Source organism: Spinacia oleracea, chromosome 3 (assembly GCF_020520425.1).
Source record: "Spinacia oleracea cultivar Varoflay chromosome 3, BTI_SOV_V1, whole genome shotgun sequence".
NCBI classification, from domain to species: domain Eukaryota; kingdom Viridiplantae; phylum Streptophyta; class Magnoliopsida; order Caryophyllales; family Amaranthaceae; genus Spinacia; species Spinacia oleracea.
In genome coordinates this window covers 1,505,500-1,526,229 of record NC_079489.1, presented here as the reverse complement: position 1 = coordinate 1,526,229, position 20,730 = coordinate 1,505,500, and the positions used below count along the sequence as shown (strand labels likewise).

At 33.4% G+C, this 20,730-nt stretch overlaps 1 protein-coding gene across 1 annotated transcript; it reads left to right on the top strand.

Moving 5' to 3' along the window:
* The first annotated feature begins 17,860 nt into the window (after positions 1–17,860).
* Positions 17,861–20,415, top strand: LOC110782437 (gibberellin 20 oxidase 1-A). The gene is made up of 3 exons (XM_021986589.2): positions 17,861–18,544; positions 18,802–19,123; positions 19,746–20,415. The coding sequence occupies exons 1-3, from the start codon at positions 17,967–17,969 to the stop codon at positions 20,037–20,039; spliced, it is 1,194 nt and encodes a 397-aa protein (XP_021842281.1). The 5' UTR covers positions 17,861–17,966; the 3' UTR covers positions 20,040–20,415.
* Positions 20,416–20,730: the final 315 nt, after the last annotated feature.

Here is a 20,730-nt window from a genome sequence, read left to right as displayed (position 1 = left end):
CTGGCATCTCTGTTGGCACTGCTGGAAGCGTCGTTGCGGGTCACGTTGCGGGTTCTCGGATTCCTCAACGTCATCCTGCTCGTAGCGTCCGCCTCTTTCTCCCTGTCTTTGCCTTTGGACCTCTTCTAGGCACCTCCTCTCGCATTCCACTCTTTGTCCCTGCCTTTGGCATCTCTGCTGGCACTGCTGAAACTGTCTCTGCGGGTCACGTTGGGGGTTCTCGGATTCCTCAACGTCATCCTGCTCGTAACGCCCGCCTCTTTCTCCCTGTCTTTGCCTTTGGAACTCGTCCTGGCACCTCCTCTGGCACTCCATTCTCTGTCCTTGTCCTTGCCTCTGGCATCTCTGTTGGCACTGTTGGAAGCGTCGTTGTGGGTCCCGTTGAGGGTTCTCATATTCCTCCTCAACATCATCCTGCTCGTAGCGTCCGCCTCTTCCTCCCTCTCTCTGCCTTTGAATCTCCTCTGCGCACCTCCGCTCGCATTCCACTCTCTGTCCTTGTCCTTGCCTCTGGCATCTCTGCTGACACTGCTGGAACTGCCTTTGCGGGTCCCGCTGAGGGTTCTCGTACACCTCCTCCTCCTCCTCGTAGCGTCCCCCGTGTTGGTACCTCTCCTGACACCTCCTCTGACACTGCCATTGTGTGCTCTGGCCGCGCCTGCCTTCCTTCTGACAGTCACGACGACACTGCTCATACTGACGGTCAAGGTCATGGTATGGGTTGATCATTGCATCGATCAACTCCTCATCACCTTCCGACACCCATTCCCGTCCTCGTCCCCGTCCCCATTCCCCTTCCCGACCTCGACACTCGTCTAGACACTGGCGTACGTCGCGGCCTTGGCTTACGCAACGCGGCACGCACACGCTCCGATCACCACGCTGGTTTTCATACGGGTCAGGGAAACTGATGGCTAAAGCAGAGGTTAGGAATACTGAAAGAAACAGCAGACACAAACTTAACTTGGATTTCAACATGGTTTTTCTTTCTGAAAAGTGAGATATTTCTGGTTGTTTTTTAGATTGATTATTGTGTTAAACTGAGTGATGATTTTTATAGACAGAGTTGATTGTTTCATTGTTTGAAGATGGTAGCATCTGGTGTAAGAGTTTCCATGCAGAGTGACGAGTGTTCTGGTGTTTTACATCACGTGTCTTGCACATTGCTTCACGCGGCGACTAGTAGCTGCTACTATGTTTTTTCACTGTATTGTTGCTACTCCATTGAAATGACACGTTCATGTTTTGAACATGTATATGCCTCAACTGTAAGACAAACAAAGCTGATTTTACAACTGGCAACTCACCTCACTATTTTTGTTCTATGGACAACTAAAAATGGTTGTGGTTTGGTTCGGGTCGGGTTGGGCCAAGACCTGATCTGACACGGAAAAGCACGGCCCAACACGGATATGAAGTTGTGGGTCTAGCCTAAGCCGCATCTTTGGGAAAAAAACACAAGGTAAGGCATGGTATGGCCTGACCCGACACGATAAAGCACGATAAATGAAAATTAGGCTTAGACATGACGGCCCGACCAAGACAACTAAAGATGGATGTGGGTCGGTTCGGGCCAGACCAAGACTCGATCCGACCTGAAAAAGCACGATCCAACACGGACACAAAGTCGTATCCCTGGCATAGGCCACATTTTTTTGGGAAAAAAATACGACAAGACATGGCACGGCTCGACTCAACAAAGCACGATAAATGTAGTAAAATTAGTGTTAGACATGACGACCCTGCACGTGGGTTTGGGCCGGCCGTGGGTCCAACTTTGAAATTTTGGCCCGACGTGGCTGAACTGATCCAAGCGGGCTTTGGCATAAAAGTATTGTGATGCAGTATAAGTAACCCCTAAAATAAGCTATTGTGAATTTTGCGATGCAGTAAAAGTAATCCCTAAAATAATTGACGGGTATCCATGAATTAGGATAAGGCATTCTATAGCATTTCAAATACACGAATTAGTTTTTGGATTGGAGTCTCTTAAAATATGCAAATTATAGAACAGCTTATTGTGCATTAATCTTACATTTCTATTAAGTATTAAGCAAGATTTTGCCTAGCCAAAGGGTTTGCATAAATTGTATCTTTCTACCTTGAGGTTGTGTGATAAACCTCGCTCACGGCTACTTTGGGGACGAGAATTCATGTTTCTTCCTATACTTTTAAAGGGTTTTACTTGCTTACTCGGATCAGGTTGACCCATGCGTTGATTCGACACATTGAAAAGATTTTAGTGAATACAAACTTCCAATCTTCCAACCCAATCTTGATATTGTTACTTTCACATGGCAAATTACATGTTTAGGTAATGTTTGGTTGACGATAGGAAGTAAAAGTTTCTAGGAAGAGGATTTACCCATGCATTAACATTTCTTAGGAAGTAGTAAATGTTGTTTGGTTGAACATGTAAAATAACTTCCCATGAGAAATTCCACTTACCTATGGGAACCTAGGGTAAGCAACTGCAACTTTCTCTATTTTGAGGGAAGTAGAACTTCCTAGGAAGCGTGACTTCCCATGTTTTTGCAAACCAAACAACACTACCTTCCACTTCCTAGGAAGTTACACTTCCAATTGTTTTTCATGTCAACCAAATAACACCTTAAATTTATTTTCCTGTAAAGTTTAAACGAGCTAGAAATAAATCACTCTAAACTCCAGAAACCCGAAAAATACTAAATTCAAACCACTAAATTAGAAAAAGAATCTTTAAAAGAAAGTTTACATGTCCAAAAACATCTTTAAAAGTGAGTATTTAGTCACAATGCAAATGATGCACAACATCACAACTAGTCAACTACACAAGTCATAGTAATGCCTTTTGATACCTAATGGACCCCTGAAAACTAGACATAAACTCATGACACACCATCTTTTGATCTTCTTAGCATCAAGGAACCACCTGCCTGTGAGCCCACACCAATGCCCGACTGTTGATAGAGTCTATTCATGAGCTTTTGTCACCAATCCACTCCATATTATATCTATTTGGGGTATCATTGAATAGATTCGAGAGCTTATTATCTTTTCGTGTGCTTTATCTTGCCCTCGTGAAGGATTACATGAAGGTTTCTCCGTATTTGTGGTTGGGCCTAGGGGATGATAATAAGGGTGGTCGTGTCGAAAGTCGGAACTGATTCTAGCTATCTCAGTTTTTCTTGATTTTGTAATTCTATCATTGAATAGATTCGAGAGCTTATTATCTTTTCGTGTGTTTTATCTAGCTCTCGTGAAGGATTACATGAAGGTATCTCCGTATCTGTGGTTGGACCCGTGATTGGGCCCGTGGTTGGTAATAAGGGTGGTCGTGTCGGAAGTCGGAACTGATTCTAGCTATATCAGTTTTTCCCGATTTTGCAATTCTTTCCTCTACGATGTTTTAGACTAGTCTTTCTTTCCTAATCAAAAATAAAATAGTATTTCATACATTTTTGAGCTATGCTTTGAACTACTAAATGCTAAACTACAAACTTTTATGTAAGGCGGTCTTACACAAAAGACCACCTTAGTGTCATATAAGTTAAAAAATGAAATCAATTAGTTAAGCACTATAACTAATTAGTTAAGCATTGAATCTAATTAGTTAAACAATAAAACTAATAAGTTAAAAACTAAAATTAATTAGTTAAGAAATGGAAAGTTGGAAACAATTAGTTAAACAATCAAAGTGGTCTTTCCCGTAAGGCGGTCTTACACAAAAGTTACCGATGCTAAACCATCTCGTTTTTTATAAACTGTGCTTGGCTAGCCTTATTTTTCTGAAGTTATCTTATCTGAACTTAAATGTACTTATTTTTCCTAAAATAAGTGAAATAAGGTGAATAGTCGAAGCCTTATTAGCTTGTCCCTGCATGGGATAAATACTGCTACACCTATTAAAGCTTCTTCATGCTCTTTTTTCTTGTCCAAATTCTTGTGGAAAAAAAATCGCCCTTGTTTTCCCTACGAAATTAGAACAGAACTCGTGTTTGTTAAAAATCTTAGTTGGTTATAGTTTATGGGATATTGTGCGTGGCTTCTGATCGAATCTCATCTACATCATTAAGTTTCAAAGATTCTCTAATCGAAAAAGGGGAAACAAGAAATGAAACTTTCAATATAGTTTACATGTCACAAGAATCATTGTATCATAAGTTTGTAACTCTCTTTGTAGTTTCTTTTCAAAGACAAATTCCATGACTTTATCTCCATGTGTGTGATTCTTTATATATGGATTGATCGAGAATCATATCGCAAGATTGTCAAATCCTACTAGCTTGTTCTTCATGAGTTCCTTCTCAACACAAAGAATCGAAGGCGGATTGAGATAGTTCATGCCGTCTATAAAACTTTCAACAACTTTTTCAAACTTCACTTCTTCCAAAAAATTCCAATAAAACGATTATGTAAGATGGGAAATTTTGTGAAACACTGCCTCTAAGTTTGGTGGTTTTGTGAATTGCTATCTTTAAAAAAAAAAAAATTAATTTTACTATCTTATAAGCTTGGTTTGTTTGACTAACATGCACTAACATTTGACGTTTTCCGTTAATGTTTCCCGTCGTGTATTTCTTCTATTCTTTTAAATAGTTGTGTTCCTTTGTCGTTGTGTTCATTTGCTATATTAAATAATCGTTGTAGTGGGGCTCAAAGACGGAAAATATTAAAGAAAAATGTCAAATGGTAGTGTTAGTCAAACAAACCAAACTTTTAAAATCTATTATTACTATATACTAAAAGAGACACTAAGAATGACACGTGTCAATTCCTGGTGCGATTTTTTCCCTCCAAAAACCATTTTCCCAAAAAAAATTTATCTATTTTATTTTATTCTCTACCTTTATTTATAAACTATTTATGTATGGAAACAAAATTTATAAATTATGGCAATAATAGATACGATGTAATAATAATTATTCTAAATTGGTAATATTTTAGTCAAATCGTTATATTAATAATGGAAAATATATCACTCAATATTTTGATAAAATTACCATATTACTCCCTCCGTCCCTTATTACTCGCACCGTTTTGACAGGACACACTTGCCAATGCACATCTTTGACCACGAATATCTTCAACTACATATTATAAAAACTTTTTTTTTTTTCAATATTATGAAAATATTTATTAAGATGAAGCCAATAATATATTATATACTAACATTTGTTTTCATATACTAGAAATAAAATAGGGTCAAAGTGAATTATGTGAATAGTGCAAAAGTCAAAACGGTGCGAGTATTAAGGGACAGAGGGAGTAGCATTTTAAATATGCACATTAAATGAATAAATTTAAACGAGTATATGTTAAAAATGTTATACTCCGTAACTATGCAATAGTTTGAGAGATAATCAGATAAATATTTTGTGAAAAAAATTATCAAAATCCGTGCGTGCACGGGATCTAATCTAGTAGTAAAATATAATTTTCTTTTTAAAATGTAGCAATTCACAAAACCACCAAACTTAAAGGTAGAATTTCACCAAATTTCCTATAATTTTAGCATACTCTATGATGTCTTAGATTCGTGTTAGGTACGCCAATACCAAAACTTTACCAATAAACTTAGTTGTTCTTCAATTCTTAACCAATCAATCTTCTCGAATTGGTTTTACATTTAGCAGTTTGGACTTCCAAGTCCAGACCAAAAAACATACAGGCCATTGATTAATTTTGTCACCATGAAATAAAGCCTTGATTGGGTCCAAAACTCTGCCATGAACACTATGTGACAATGAAGTATGTACCATCATCTTGTACTTCTTCCAATTAAATGATTCTATTAGTTTACTATACTTTGTTTTAGAGTCTTTTAAACGTGTCCTGAAATATGTAATTTTCATTATATTATTTGATTAGACACTTCGATATGAACCTTGTAGATGACATATAGTGAGAAAGTGCCGAGTCATAAAAAGACAACTATGTCGATGGCATTCAAAACAATTACTCTACAGTATACATTTTTTTTAATAAGGTAAGAAAAATAACTTGAAAAACCCTCCGCACAAGGAAAACTTCTAAGTAATCGTTTGTACAAACAAAGGCAACTGCGTACTATTACAAGGATCAATGCACTGCACAATCTAATATTGACCAAGACCAACATTCACAAACCAATTTGTTGCTCGATTTGCTTCACGATAGATCTGATTTATTTCCTAGAATTCGAATGATTGAAGAAGAGTCTAATTGATGTCATTAATAATATTGTGAAGTTTTCAAGGAACAACCCATATCCCTTTGTTGATAACGAGGAGATTATCACCTTCGATGTGGAGATGTTTAATGTTGAAACTATTGGCTTCTTGAATGCCTTTGTGGAGAGCTATAGCTTCCGCTATGAAAATAATCATTGATTACAACTATTATTCGAGTAAATACATTCTTAAATTTAATTTTTTTGGGCATAACCAACCATCCATGTAGAAGCCATTGATTAATTTTGTCCCCCATGAAATAACTTAATTGATTGACTAAGTCCAAATTAGGGATAAGTATAAATTCCTGATTAAAGTTAGCTAGCTAGCTAGTAATATAAATTCCTGATTAAAGTTATTTTTCCTTTTCAAAAGGATCCAAGACCAATATCAGATCGAATCATGTTTGTTCCCCACACAACTCAAATTCACTATAAAACTTTTTGTGGATAAGGAAATTAATGATGTGAAATAATTGTTGTCTAGAAAAATTAGAAAATATAATAAAATGATCTAATGTTAGAAAAGTGGTACAGATCATACAGATCAATATAATCCAACCTAGTTGGGTCTAACATTGTCATGTCAAAGGGGAAACTAGGGTTCCTTTGCCATTGAGCAAGGGACCTCATTTGTCCCACCTCTATATATTAACCATCTTTGATCCACACATCATGTTACTTGCTTCTTGTCCATTACTTCTCAATCAAATATTTTTCACAAATTCTTATTTACAATGGGTGTACGATAAATATTGTACACCAAAGTAAAAGTTAACCCAAAATGCTTAAAAGTTAAGCTTATATATGTAAAAGTTATCTATTTTTAAGTGATAAATTTTTTCATTTTAGTAAAACTTATTTCTTCAAAATCACTAATAATGTATAAAATTAATCATTTAACCATTTAAAATATTTATCTATCAATTTTTTTTACTAATATAAAAGTTAATCAAAACTAGGTTAAAGTTACAAAGAAAAGGAATAAAGTTATCTTGGTGTACAATAAATTTATTATACACCTTGTGCGCGCAAGACCTTTTGAATATTTTTTGTCTTGTTTATTACGGAGTAATAATTTAACATGTGTAATGTACGTTGGTTTCAATAAAAAAGCGAGTGCAGAGTACGTGTATGTATAGGTTAAAAAAAATCGAGATAGTATGTACCATGAAGTATGTGTAGATGGTTACTCCCTCCGTCCCGGAATACTTGACCTGTTTTCCTTATCGGGCCGTCCCTTAATACTTGACTTGTTTCTAAAAATGGAATTATTCTAACAATATTATATTATTTCTCACTCCATCTCTATTAACCCACCTACCCCTTACTCCATACAAAAAATAATTAAAAATTCAACCCCTACTCTCCCCCAACCCCACCTCTTAACACATTTCCCACTAACTACATTAAAATAATACCCCACTATCAATTACTACCTATTAAATTAAATAAGTCAATTCAAGTCCCTTAAACTCTGTGCCGGTCAAACCGGGTCGAGTATTCCGGGACGGAGGGAGTAATTGGTTAATGTGTGCGGAGATATATTCTTCCAAAAAAATAGAATTAAAGTAACCACTCTGGAGACTTCGTTCAATATGGAGTATAACTATCTTAATCTTGTGCAATTGCATGTATTTTTATGACCAGGGTCGTCTCTGGTAATTTAGAGGCCCTGTGCTAAAATACAGATATTGGGCCCCTATAAATTTTTACGGACATACACATAATTATTATATTAATATTGTTTTATTTATACAAAATATAAAGTTAAATTAATAATATGGTACGTTTAATGTTTTGTGTGTGATGTTTGAGAAAATTGATGTAAAGGTTCAATGTACATGAAAAAAGCAAATAAAAAAAGGGGGCATGATAAGAATCGTTCACCTGGTCTTGGCTACCACACTTATAATTCCTTACCAACTGGGACAAAGATTACTTAATGCATAATAAAGCAGCTGTTAAATATATAATATTGGTTCTTGGGGGGTTTAACCAACCTAATTTCTTTTTGGGGCCCCAAAATTTTGTGGTCCGGTGCTGGAGGTCCGCCTGGACCTCCCTTTAGCCGGCCCTGTTTATGACAGGCTTTAGCTGATCTTATAAAAACAACTCCTGGGTTATTCTTTCGAGGAACAAAGTTCTGGACTGTTGTGAAAAGATACCCCTCATAGATTATATTATTAATGAATATATTATTCAAAGGTGGACTGTTTTAAGAAGACCGGGCAAATATTACCTTATTTTTTCAGGTCGGCTTTTAGATCGGGTTAGAGATCGGGTTAGATTGTTTGGTGAGTGGTTAACCATTAGACATACTTCTTTATCGATCAATACCATCATGTAAATTTCATTACAAAATAAAATCAGTGCACAAATTCTATGCGTGTATATTGTCCATAATTCCATATGTATGTGATATGTACTCACTTTATGTAATATTAGTGGATAAACATTCAACATAATTATATTTTGTCCATAATTTGTTCACCTGTTTGGAGAATTGTTTCATATCAAGAGTTCCAGATATAAGTTGTTACTTTAAAAAGTAAAATACCCTGATTAATGTTGTCTCACTTTGCTTAGTAATATTCCCACAACAGAAATTTTAACATCACTTTAATTCTTCAAATTTGTGGGTGTTGTTCATCAACATAAAATGATTTTATTTAATTTTTTGATAAGAACATGTTTTATCTTTTTATGTGACTACCTACTTCATAATAAGTAGGTAATAAGTAACATTCAGTCATATGATATCTACAGTGACAACATAGATTTGTAAACCACATGTTTAGAGAAAATATATAACTTTAATTTTACACAATCAAACAATTAATATTTTGTCTCTTAAAGCACGTACAACTCGTAATTTACCTTATGAAACGTACAAGATCGAGTCATTTAGATCTAGTCGATCATCTTTCGGTGTATTTTGTTCACCGAAACATATTAAAAAATCATTTTTGTTATAAGTTATAGTATTTGATTAACTCTTACTTATCCTGAAATAAGTGAAGATAAGGTAAACACGCAGCGGGGCCGAATCTTTCTTAAGGTTTTCTTCTGCTTTCAAGTTTATCTATTTATAATTTATGCATATTTATGTAAGTAGTTTTTTCCATATGATTAAGTAATTAGTGGACCGCATTTGAACCCTTGTAGTTTATCATTGAGGCACAGAAACTAATATCGCATCACAAACATTTATACAAATGAAGAACTCGAACTTTTAAATTATTCATCTTGAACTTAACATTGGAGTAAACATTATTCATACAATGATCTTATCTACTACCCCCGTTTCAAAATGATCTATAAATTTTCCGTTTTAATATGTTTCATAATGTTTTTTAGATATTATTTTAGGACATTAAAGTGTACGTAGTATGAAGTACTATCTTACCCCTTTAACCCACAAAATTTATATCTTTCTACGTTTTCACTATATATACTAAGAGTACAGGCGTACGTGAGCCACACCTGTCATCAAGAAAGATGAAAAAGTCCACTTCACAAGTTCAAATTGTGTTTCACCTTAAATTCATATGTGATAAGGGGAGTATCTCCTTAATTGTGCTATATTCTGTTCGATTTATTTTGACTTATTTCAGATAAAATACGTTCAGATAAGTTCAGATAATATAAATTCAGGAAAAATAAGTTTTTTCAGAAATTTTGATACACAAATAAGTTTATTTCAGTTCGGATAAGTTTTTCAGATAAAATAAGTTCAGATAGTATAAGTTCAGACATAATAATAAGTCGAATAGAACGGGACCTTATTTTATAAAGTGGTTAACTCAATCTCTCTTCTTCTAGCAATACAGGACGACATTTACAGAATGATATTTCATATGTCAGATCTTAACCTAACATAAGCTCTCGGAAATTATTGTTATAGCTCAATCTATGGGTCCAGAGATGGATGCCAGCAGCATTAAAATTGTACTACTACATGGTTAATAATAGTCATCTAGGAAACTACATTATTAATTTGTATGATTGGTGATCCAAAAACATGCATGGGCATGAGTGTCGTATGTGTAGTACGTGGGGGATCAAAACAATAAAACATAGCTGATAGCTATTCTTATATACACATACATGCATTATTATTCGGTCGATTATATACTTGTACTTGATATTTGTTTGATTATTAATGGAAATTGATATATGCAATCCAATCTTAAGAGCTACTACGTACATAATTATATATAGTACAAAGTTACAAACTTTTATATAAGGCGGTCTTACACAAAAGATCGTTTTGGTGTTATATAAGTTAAGCAATGAAATCAATTAGTTAAGCACTGAAATTAATTAGTTAAGCACTAAAAACTAATTAGTTAAATAATGAAACTAATTAGTTAAACAATTAAAGTGGTCTTTCCGGTAGAAGGTGTTACACAAAAGTTGGTAATTGGTATACAATAAATTTATTGTATAACGGTATAAATTTTACGCAATATTGATAACTCTTACGAAGTTTTTTTTTTTTTTGACGGTTTTTTTTTACCGGACAAAGTAACATGTTTTGAATAACCTTTTTATTATGAATATTTTTTTTATAGATAAACTTTTCAAAGGTTTACATGTTACCTTTTTAAAGAGTGCTTATGAAGAGTTTACTTTTGTTAAAAAAAACTGTCAAAAAAAAAAAAGACTAACTTTTACATTATACTCCGTACTGTATAAGAACCAAATTCAAAGTTTTTTTAACCAAAACACTTAAATGACACCTTTGGAGCTTAGATTTTTGGTGTATAAATGCTTATTCTTACAACATAATTAGGGGCGTATCCATTTGTTTGGTCAAGTGTGTTACATGCACTTTTTTTTGGAGGGAAGTGAAGACAATTGACAGAATGTTAATGTTTGGCCGGAATGTTGGCCAAATGTCTCGTTTTTAATACAACTTTTTTAATTCAAGGTAATTTTTGACAAAATCAAACCAATAAATTAAACTAACCTTAAAACAAGGAACTTTTTTGACAATTTTACCTTATATTGGGGTAGGTTATAAACATTTTGGGGCAACTTTAATAGTTTGTGCAAGCGGCTATAAATAGAAACATTTATTGATGCTAAACAATTTTTTTTTTTTGGTGCAAATGAGCCACAAGGGCAGGGATGAGAATCGATCCCAGGATCACCTGGAATCGGGATGGAAGCCCTAACCAACTGAGCTATCTATCACTCTCATTGATGCTAAACATTAAGTATATCGATCGAGGCGTGATTTTGTTTTGTCATACATTCTTAAATTAATTCCAATTCAGGAAATACATTACTTCGTACATGCTTATTTAAAACCCTAAAAGCTGCATATATATCATTATCCCGGATTAATTCACCATTGGAAAGGCGCAAAGAGTCTTTTGGAGGTGTAAGTGTTCATCTTGAATTTGTCCCAGAAGACAACCCAAGATAGCTCCATTGATTGATTGATTTGATTCCAATTTGCAGAACACACGAGTAATTGTGTGGGAGAAAGACACAACGTTCATTGGAGATTTTATGTATTTTTCACTCACTTACAAATTTTTATGTTGTCAGCAGTGAGCTCATGTTGGTAATTATCATCAGACAAAAAAACAAAGTAAGATAAATAATTATAATCGGTTTCATTTTATTGAGATGTACAATATGTACGAAAATGTATAAATAGGGTGTCTGGTTGCGAGAGGTTTGGAGAAAAAACAACATTTTGAGGTAATTAGAGGTTTGTTACAATAAGGAAAGTTATGTTATCACTACAAATAAATCATTTTATAGGGACGAGGAACTTCGTCTCTATATAGTCTAAATCCGTCTCAAAATGATGCTTATAAACGGATTTGAGACTGTTCTTACAAATACATTACAAATGCGAGACGGAATTTTTGAATCTCCATATACAATTTCATCTCAATTTTAATTTAGAGACAAAATTTTAGTAATCCATCTCAAGTACGTTTGAGACGTTTATTGTATCCGTCTCAAAATCCATCTCTAATTGATGCATAATTTTGTAGTGAATACGGAAAGTCCTATTGAGATGCAATCTACGGAGTAGGACGTAGTTAAAATTGTTTAGGATGGTTTCCTAATAGTTGTGGTTTACCTTAAGTACTTCTCTTTACATTGATAAACTGGACCTTGTCTTCGTTGAACCAATTAGAGAGAACTTGCCTTCATATACACCTAATCTATCCTCAATAAAGTTTGACCATTTCAAAAAGGAAATGAAGTGTTTGGTTAGTAGAGTTTTAGAAGAGTGTTAATTTGGAGATGACGAAAGATTATCAGCTGATAAAAACAGCTAACAACCAAATCTAGTAAAATCATCTAACAACTAATTGTTAGACAGGATCATATTGTCCAGTCCCTTTGTCTTTTCTTTTTTTTTGCTTGCCTCGGTTTTATTTTTGGTTTGTTCTTTTAAACTCACCTTACTATAAATATCTGCGAAATATTTTATATAAGGTATCAACATTTTACTCTCACGTTCATTTGGTCCTACCAATTTTGTCGAGATCTCATCAACATCAAGAAAAACCACCAATTTGAAAATAGCAAAAGCAGTAGGACAAACTAAAAGGATGAATGTAGTAGTACCTCTTCCTTTGAGCTAAGCTATAAGGAGTATAGTGATGTGAGGGGGAATAAGGGCAAAGGGTTATGTGTCAAAAATCCATTGGGGATCATAGCTATATGGAGTATAGGGGAAATAAGAGCAAAGGGTTATGTGTCAAAAATCAATTGGGCTTGGACACACTATTCATAATAAAGCTTGAAGGTCTTCTTAGTCAACATATTTTTTAAGTGGTGTACTTTTCTTAACCTTCGTGAACTATCTGAAATCATCATTTCGATCAATTTTTTAAATCGCGTATTCACCCTAGTTTTTCTTTTATTTTCTTTTTTCTATACATTTGTTTATTCTATTTTAGACATTAAACTCGCCAATTAATCACTTCTTCTCTCCACCTTTTCAATTAAACTAATAATACTATTCATCATCTTAATTATGTCTATTATATAGTAACTAATAACTATGTTCTCCATTTTATTACACAAACCTGTTTAAACTACTTTTTTTCTTGCCTCTTACTCCCTCCGTCCCATAATTATCTTCCTGTTTGACAAAAAACACGGATTTTAAGAAAAGTGGAATATAGTACGTGAAAAAGTGGAATAAAGTACAAATGATGATTGAGTTGTATGGAAAAGTAGAATAAAGTACATGTGAAAGAGAATATAGTACATGGGAAAAGTGGAATATAGTACATGGGTGGGGTTTTCAATTCAATTTTAATTAATATAGTACATGAGAAAGTGGGGATCTTAGTAGCCAAAATTAGAAACAGGAAGATAATTTTGGGACGCTCGTTTAGGAAAGCAGGAAGATAATTTTGGGACGGAGGGAGTATTACATAAACTTCACTTGTTGCATTATCTCTCTTCTGGATTATTTATAGGTGTTTTATTTTTATCCTTTTATTCCTTATTTTTCTTAGTCTATGCATCTACAGTAAGTGCAACAAACATTTAGGATCAGAGAAAGTTAGCAATTAATAACATGTGAATTAACCAAGTACGTTTACACATTATGCACTTCAAATTTCCCAGGTAGTCACGTTCTTTTTGTGCATCTCTCTCAAAATTATACCCTCGATTTTTAGATTTTGTACGCCAGAGTAATTATTTATTCCGATGTTACTTTTGTTTCTTCTCTTTTGATTTAGTAGATCTATAAAAATAAGTTTCTCCTTCTGTTGAGAGTTCATTTTAACTAATGTTTAGTCGATCTATCTTATGAGTGGTTTTTAATACACTTGTGAGAGTTCGCTTTTTCTCCTTTTCTAATACAAATGTAAGAATATCCACAAATGAAGATTTTGAGTTGTCGATTCTCGTTTATGGTTGGGACAGTGTCATATTATCAGAGTGATATTATTAGTAAGAAGAAAAATCGTTCTTTGTCATGTTGTTTGATTGCATTTTAAAAGAAAAAGATAAATAATGGAACACTTTTGTGATAATAAAGAGGTACCAAAATTATGATGATGACATTTGAATGGAGTTTTGAAGGCATCAACATTGCACTTGAATTGGGCAAACAAAATTCACATGCCAACGAACAATATCTCTAATTTGTTCATCATATGGGCCCAGAATCTTTTACTCTGCTATGAAGAGTTGAGGCCTACCATTGGGTGTCAAAATCTTATTGGATATTGGATATTGGATATAGGTGTCTAGGGAGAGATTAGACAATATAGAATCTCATGTAAAGTGATAAATTGAAGAGAAATTACTACTATCTCCGTTTCACCATGTATGTAACATTTCTTCACGTACTTTAGCATATTTTTTTGATATTAACATCTCTAAATGCGTATAAGTAAGAATTATAAAAAGTTGATATATGAAATCCTCGCATTGATACGAATTTAACAATATTGCACTTAATTATATTTTTTCTTACATAATAGTGAAAAAAAGATTGTCAAAGATGGAAAAATAGTGCTCAAATGAGAAATGATTCATGTAATGGGATATGGAGGTAGTAGTTGATAAGGAGTATTATTCGAAAAAATGACTAATACTCCAGCTCGTCCCTAAAAAATTGCTCTATAAATTAAACTTCATTTCACTAATATTTGAATATAAAATGTGCATATGAGTTGGGTAAAGTGGACCCTTGATGAGAGAGATAGAGATGAAGTTAGTGGAAAAAGTTACATAGGTTTTATTCTTTTCACCTTATTCTTATTGTTTATTAGATCAGACTAGATCCGACCAGAAAAAACAAAAAACACTCACATAAAAGATTCAAACTGGACCATAAACTAGAAAAATCAGACCAGATCAAGTGAAGATAACAAGGCATAAATAAGATAGGGACAAACAAAAAGGGACATCCAATTTATCAATCTTTTAAGGACGGAGAGAGTACTTTCTAGATATATTAAGCTCAACATATGGTTGTATAATATTTTTTTAGATCGAACTCGACATCAGAGGTCGGATATATATCATCTCAGAGACGTGAGTTAATAGGCATTGACAAATATGGTAATCTTCTTAATTATAAAATAAACTATTTTTGAAGACACACAAGATTTTATAGAGAGAACAAATGATGTTTTATCGTTTTGGCCTTGTGGTAAAAACCGTGGTACACTGGTACGTATACTTCGATCGCAAACTCAAATCCCCACCCCCCATTTATAATTTGTACCGTCCTCCTAACTCATTCGCAACAAAATAAACGTACACAGAGGGGAACCCTAATTCATCAGATCTTGTTTTTTTCTTTTAAAAACAATAATACCATAATTATTATATTTCCAAGATTTGGAAGCAATATCCAAGTGGGGATAGAATGATAGATGTATTGAAACTTATTTATTTTATATTTTTAGACAAAAGTTTAAAATGTTTAAGATTGTATTCCGTACGAATTAGGCCTAGAGTTTCCATGTTAGTGGTGAGGTTAATATTGGGGCAAGCCCGGTTTCCAAATAGTAATTAATGTGGGCCGGAGGTGGCCCATTTGTTAATACTCCCAAATAATATTGTTCGCAATTTAAAATGTACTATTCCATTTACTACCTCCGTTCCTAAAAGTTCTTTACGCTTTCCGTTTTAGTCTGTTCCTGAAAGTTCTTTACACTCCTACTTTATTCCATTTTTACTCTTATTTGGCCCACCATAACTTACCCACTCACAATACTTTAATATTAGTTTCCACCCACTCACATTGTTGGACAATTTATAGCCACTCATTTTCCATTTGTTACCCCACCATCACATGTTCACCAAAATTCCTTAATTACTGTGCAAATAGTAACCGTAAAGATCATTTAGGAACGGAGGTAGTATGTCTTTACCTTCAACTTTTTTTTTTTTTTTTTACATAATATTTTGGTATTATTTGAGTACTTTTATTTTGTATTTTTTCTTCTGTATTGATCAGACAATCAGTTTTGGTTCCAACACCATATTATTGATTTCTAATTATGTAATTCATTTCTATTTTAATGTTTTCAAAGATAAAAGAGGTACTTCGTTAAAAAAAAAAAAAAAAAATCCTTCGTGCCGTGTTAAATTTTCTTTAGAGACGCGTAAAATCATTTGATTATAAAATTATTACAGATTCTTGTAATGTTTTGAAAATGATATTATTATGGTCATATTTTGCAATTATAGGTTAGTTTTTTGTATTTGTTGTTTGCATTAGTTGTTACCTTTTAGTTGATTGATTGTATTAGCATGTTTAACTAATTATTGTCGTATGTGTAAAAGTGTTGGATAAGTAATTGTTATTCCCCTACGTAATTGGGTAAAATAGCAAAAAGAAAATGAAACGGAGTATGGAGTACTTAATTTAACATCAATTTCGGGTACAACAGTCATTTTATTATTATCTGAAATATGGAGTAGTTTTTAAAATTAGCCCTTTACAACCATCTTTTTAAAATTTAAACCTTCGTTTTGATTTCTTCAAATCCTCTTCTTTTTGTATTTAAGTGTAAGAGATAAGAAAAAATTGTTAGGTGAGCTGGAGTTAAATAAGTGATCTTTTATTAGTTTTGAATTCATAGAATTTGGCTAGTTTGCTATTTATAGCAAATAGAGATCTTGACATTATCATCGATTCATCATGTATGTGTCCAAATTAGAAAAAAGATAGCCAACAAAACTCAATTTTGATAAATATTATTATAAACAATCAATTTAACTTATTCTAAAAGTGAATTTAAAGTTTTTGTATTCACCATTTTGTTTTTTTTTACGAATAGAGCATAATCAATCACTACACGTCTACACAATAACTCGAATAGTCACATTACACTACGTATTTTCTGTCCTATATTGTTTTTACTATGTTCCTTTTCGTTTGTAAAAAAAAGTACTTTTAAATTTGTAAAAAGCAGCAGGCCTCTTAAAAGAAGGTGATCGTGTTATTGTTAATCAAATTTTCAGTGATTTCTTTTTCAATATATCCAAAACCCGAAAAGAAAAGAGCTTACGCATATGCAGTTAAGATGAAATGATTTTTTTGGAGGGGGCGAGTTCTGGGTGGTCAGATTTCAGTCCCATCCAAATTGTTGTTGCGGGGGATCGAACACGAATCCTCCCTACCAAGTTCAACCCCAATCACCAGTAAACCAAATTTTGACACATCCAAATTTTGCTTTATTTATATAGAGATGTGCCAAAAATCAGTTTTACCGATCATGCAGATCAAATTAGTCTAATTTGTTAATTTGATGGCCCAATGAATTTGCTGACAAACAAACACCTTAGTTCAAGGCTGTCCATCGAAAATATTGGATTATAGTCCTAAACAATAAAGTTTAATTTAGGCCTGACACATATCACTAGATACTAAAACCTTAATTGCTTAGCAATTTTGATACTTACTTACAATTTATTAATTATTTTATTTTTATTTATTTTATCTTTTCTTAATTAGACGCCAAATTCCATTGGGAAAGCCTCCCTGTCAACCTCCCACTAACGACAAAACCAACTTGGCCCGGCCCATTCCCTACTTTTCTTTTCATTTTTTTTATGTCCCATTATGTAAATACAAATTCTTTTAAGCCCCTTTTTTGCAAAAATTTTAAAACCCTTTTTAGAGCTATAAATTCCCACACATTTCTCCTCATTTCCTCATCGAAAAAACATACAACTTTTTTTTTTTTCCCTTCTAGTTTCCCTTTAACCTTTCCATCTTCTCCAAACCTTAAAGAAAAAAAAGAAAAACTTGCATGCAATGGCAATTGATTGCATGAGCAACATAACTACTCATACAACAAAAAAGTGTGAAAACTCAAACAATGAGAAAAACACCAATAACTCACCATTTGTATTTGATGCTTCAATTCTTAACCACCAATCCAACATACCACAACAATTCATTTGGCCAGATGATGAAAAGCCGAGCCTCATTCGCGCTGAAGAGTTATCTGTCCCCCTTATCGACCTCCAGGGTTTCCTTTCAGGGGACGCTGGGGCAACCCTAGAAGCTACCAACCTTGTAGGTGAAGCTTGTCTTAAACATGGCTTTTTCCTAGTGGAAAATCATGGTGTTTGTGCTAAGTTAATCAAAGATGCTCACAAGTTAATGGATGATTTCTTTGAGCAACCCTTAACCCAGAAAGAGAAGGCTCAGAGGAAGCTAGGTGAGCATTGTGGCTATGCTAGTAGCTTTACAGGTAGATTCTCTTGTAATCTTCCATGGAAGGAGACTCTCTCCTTCCAGTTCTCTCCAGATGAGTCATGTTCATCATCTTCTGCAAGTGTTCAGGACTTCTTTCACAGTAAACTGGGTGCTGGTTTCGATCACTTAGGGTAAGCTAATCTTCGTTAGCAGCTGCTTAAACAATATACTTCCTCAGTTTCGCAATAGATGCATAATTTTTTTTTTTTTTCACGTATCCCAACATGCTTCTTTGAACATTAATATCTCTAATTGCGTATAAGTAAAAATTATGAAAATTTGATACGAATTTAACAAGATCTCACTTGACTATGTTTGTTTTTACCTCTGTTTATGATAATGACTAGTTAACTCATGAAGTTTTCATCATTTGTTTGTGTATATATAGGAAGGTGTATCAAGACTATTGTGAGGAAATGAGCAAACTTTCACTAAGAATCATGGAGCTTCTTGGTTTAAGCCTAGGAATAAGAAGAACACAATTTAAGGAGTTTTTTCAAGGGCATGAATCCGTTATGAGGTTGAACTACTATCCACCATGTCAAAGACCCGACTTGACACTCGGAACCGGGCCTCATTGTGACCCGACTTCATTAACAATCCTTCATCAAGATCAAGTTGGTGGTCTTGAAGTTTTTGCAGATGGAAAATGGCGTTCAATTACACCCAATTTCAACACTTTTGTCGTAAACATTGGTGACACTTTCATGGTACGTATATGGAGCATCCAATAATGTGTCACTAATATCTTATCTTAATATATAGTTTCTTTGTCCTAAAATTGATCTCCTCATATCTCCTAGTTTTATACTTTTATGTGTTGTGTCACTTTCTCATCTTCAACTAGGAACATTTGTAAAAAAAAAAAAAAAAAAAAAAAAATTAATAATAATAATAGTTACAAAATGGGTAAATTGAAAAAAAAATTAATTGGTTAGTAGAATCGTCAAAATTACACCTTGTTTCCGTATCAGGAGAATTTTTCGTTTTAAAAGTAACCCTGTTTAAAAAAAATCCAAAAATTGTCCGTTAATCCGTACTAAAAAAGTTACATAAAAACTCTCAATAAATACAAGGATGGATTTAGAAAACAAAAAAATTAAAAATACATTAAGTACAATTTTTTTTGACTTTGTTAACTTAAAAAGGAAAGTACATAACTTTTTTAGTACACCTTTTTGATGGCAAATGTCTTGAACGATAATTTCTTAGTAACAATATTCTCATGTAATTCATTTATTTCTTGTCTTTTTCGTTAGTTTCTTTTCAATAACCCTTAAAACTACAACGTTTCTTATACTGACTCATATTTTTTTAATAATGGTGTTACAGGCTCTATCGAATGGAAGATACAAGAGTTGTCTGCATAGGGCGGTGGTAAACACCGAAAAACCGAGGAAATCACTAGCATTTTTTCTATGTCCAAGTAAGGATAAAGTGGTAAAACCACCAACAGAACTTGTTGACAATGAGAACAACCCAAGGATTTACCCTGATTTTACATGGCCAATGTTGTTAGAGTTTACACAAAAGCATTACAGAGCTGATATGAACACTTTAAAGGTGTTTTCTGAATGGGTCCAACAACAACAACAAAAAGCTCATCAAGTGGTAGAAAAAATGTGACCTTAATTTTGTTGGAATTTTATCCCTTATTTAGTAATATTCCTTTATTTGGCATAAAACCAAGATATTGGAAATTAAGGAGAAGAAAAGGAGAGAGAAAGAGAGAGGGATATGAATATATGATGCATTATTATGATATAATATTAGAAAGAGAAGTGTTAGACAGTCTGATCGAAGACTTGAACGATGAAGCTGAGCATGCGTAGTTTTCTTTCCTCAATTAATATTTATGTGTAGTCATTAATTAGAGTTTAGATGAGATGATGATGATATAAGAAGCGAAAAAGGTAGTAGATTTAGAGTCAAATTTTGGTTTTTCTTTCATGATGTATAAAATTTTATGTCGTAATAATAATATATTACTATTTTATATTAATGTGAATTATGTGGTTCTCACTTGAGTGAATTTCATTATCTAAATTTTTAATGAAAACTAAACATGCGCAGTTTTCTTCCCTCGATAAATATTTACATGTAGTAATTGATTAGAGTTTATATGAGATTATGATGATGATATAATTAAGAAATGAGACGATCTAGTGGTAAAGAGTGTCAAATTTTAGTTTTTCTTTCATCATGTATAAAATTTTATGTCGTAATTATTAATATACAACAAAGATAGGTTTCCACTAAAAATTAGGACATGTCCTTAATATAATAAATATAGTAAAAATTAGGGCACATGTCCTTA

Coding starts and splice junctions, on each gene's coding strand:
- LOC110782437 (XM_021986589.2), top strand. CDS start 17,967: ATGGCAATTGATTGCATGAGCAACATAACTACTCATACAACAAAAAAG. Junction 18,545..18,801: donor GCTGGTTTCGATCACTTAGG/GTAAGCTAATCT, acceptor GTGTATATATAG/GAAGGTGTATCAAGACTATT. Junction 19,124..19,745: donor ACATTGGTGACACTTTCATG/GTACGTATATGG, acceptor ATGGTGTTACAG/GCTCTATCGAATGGAAGATA.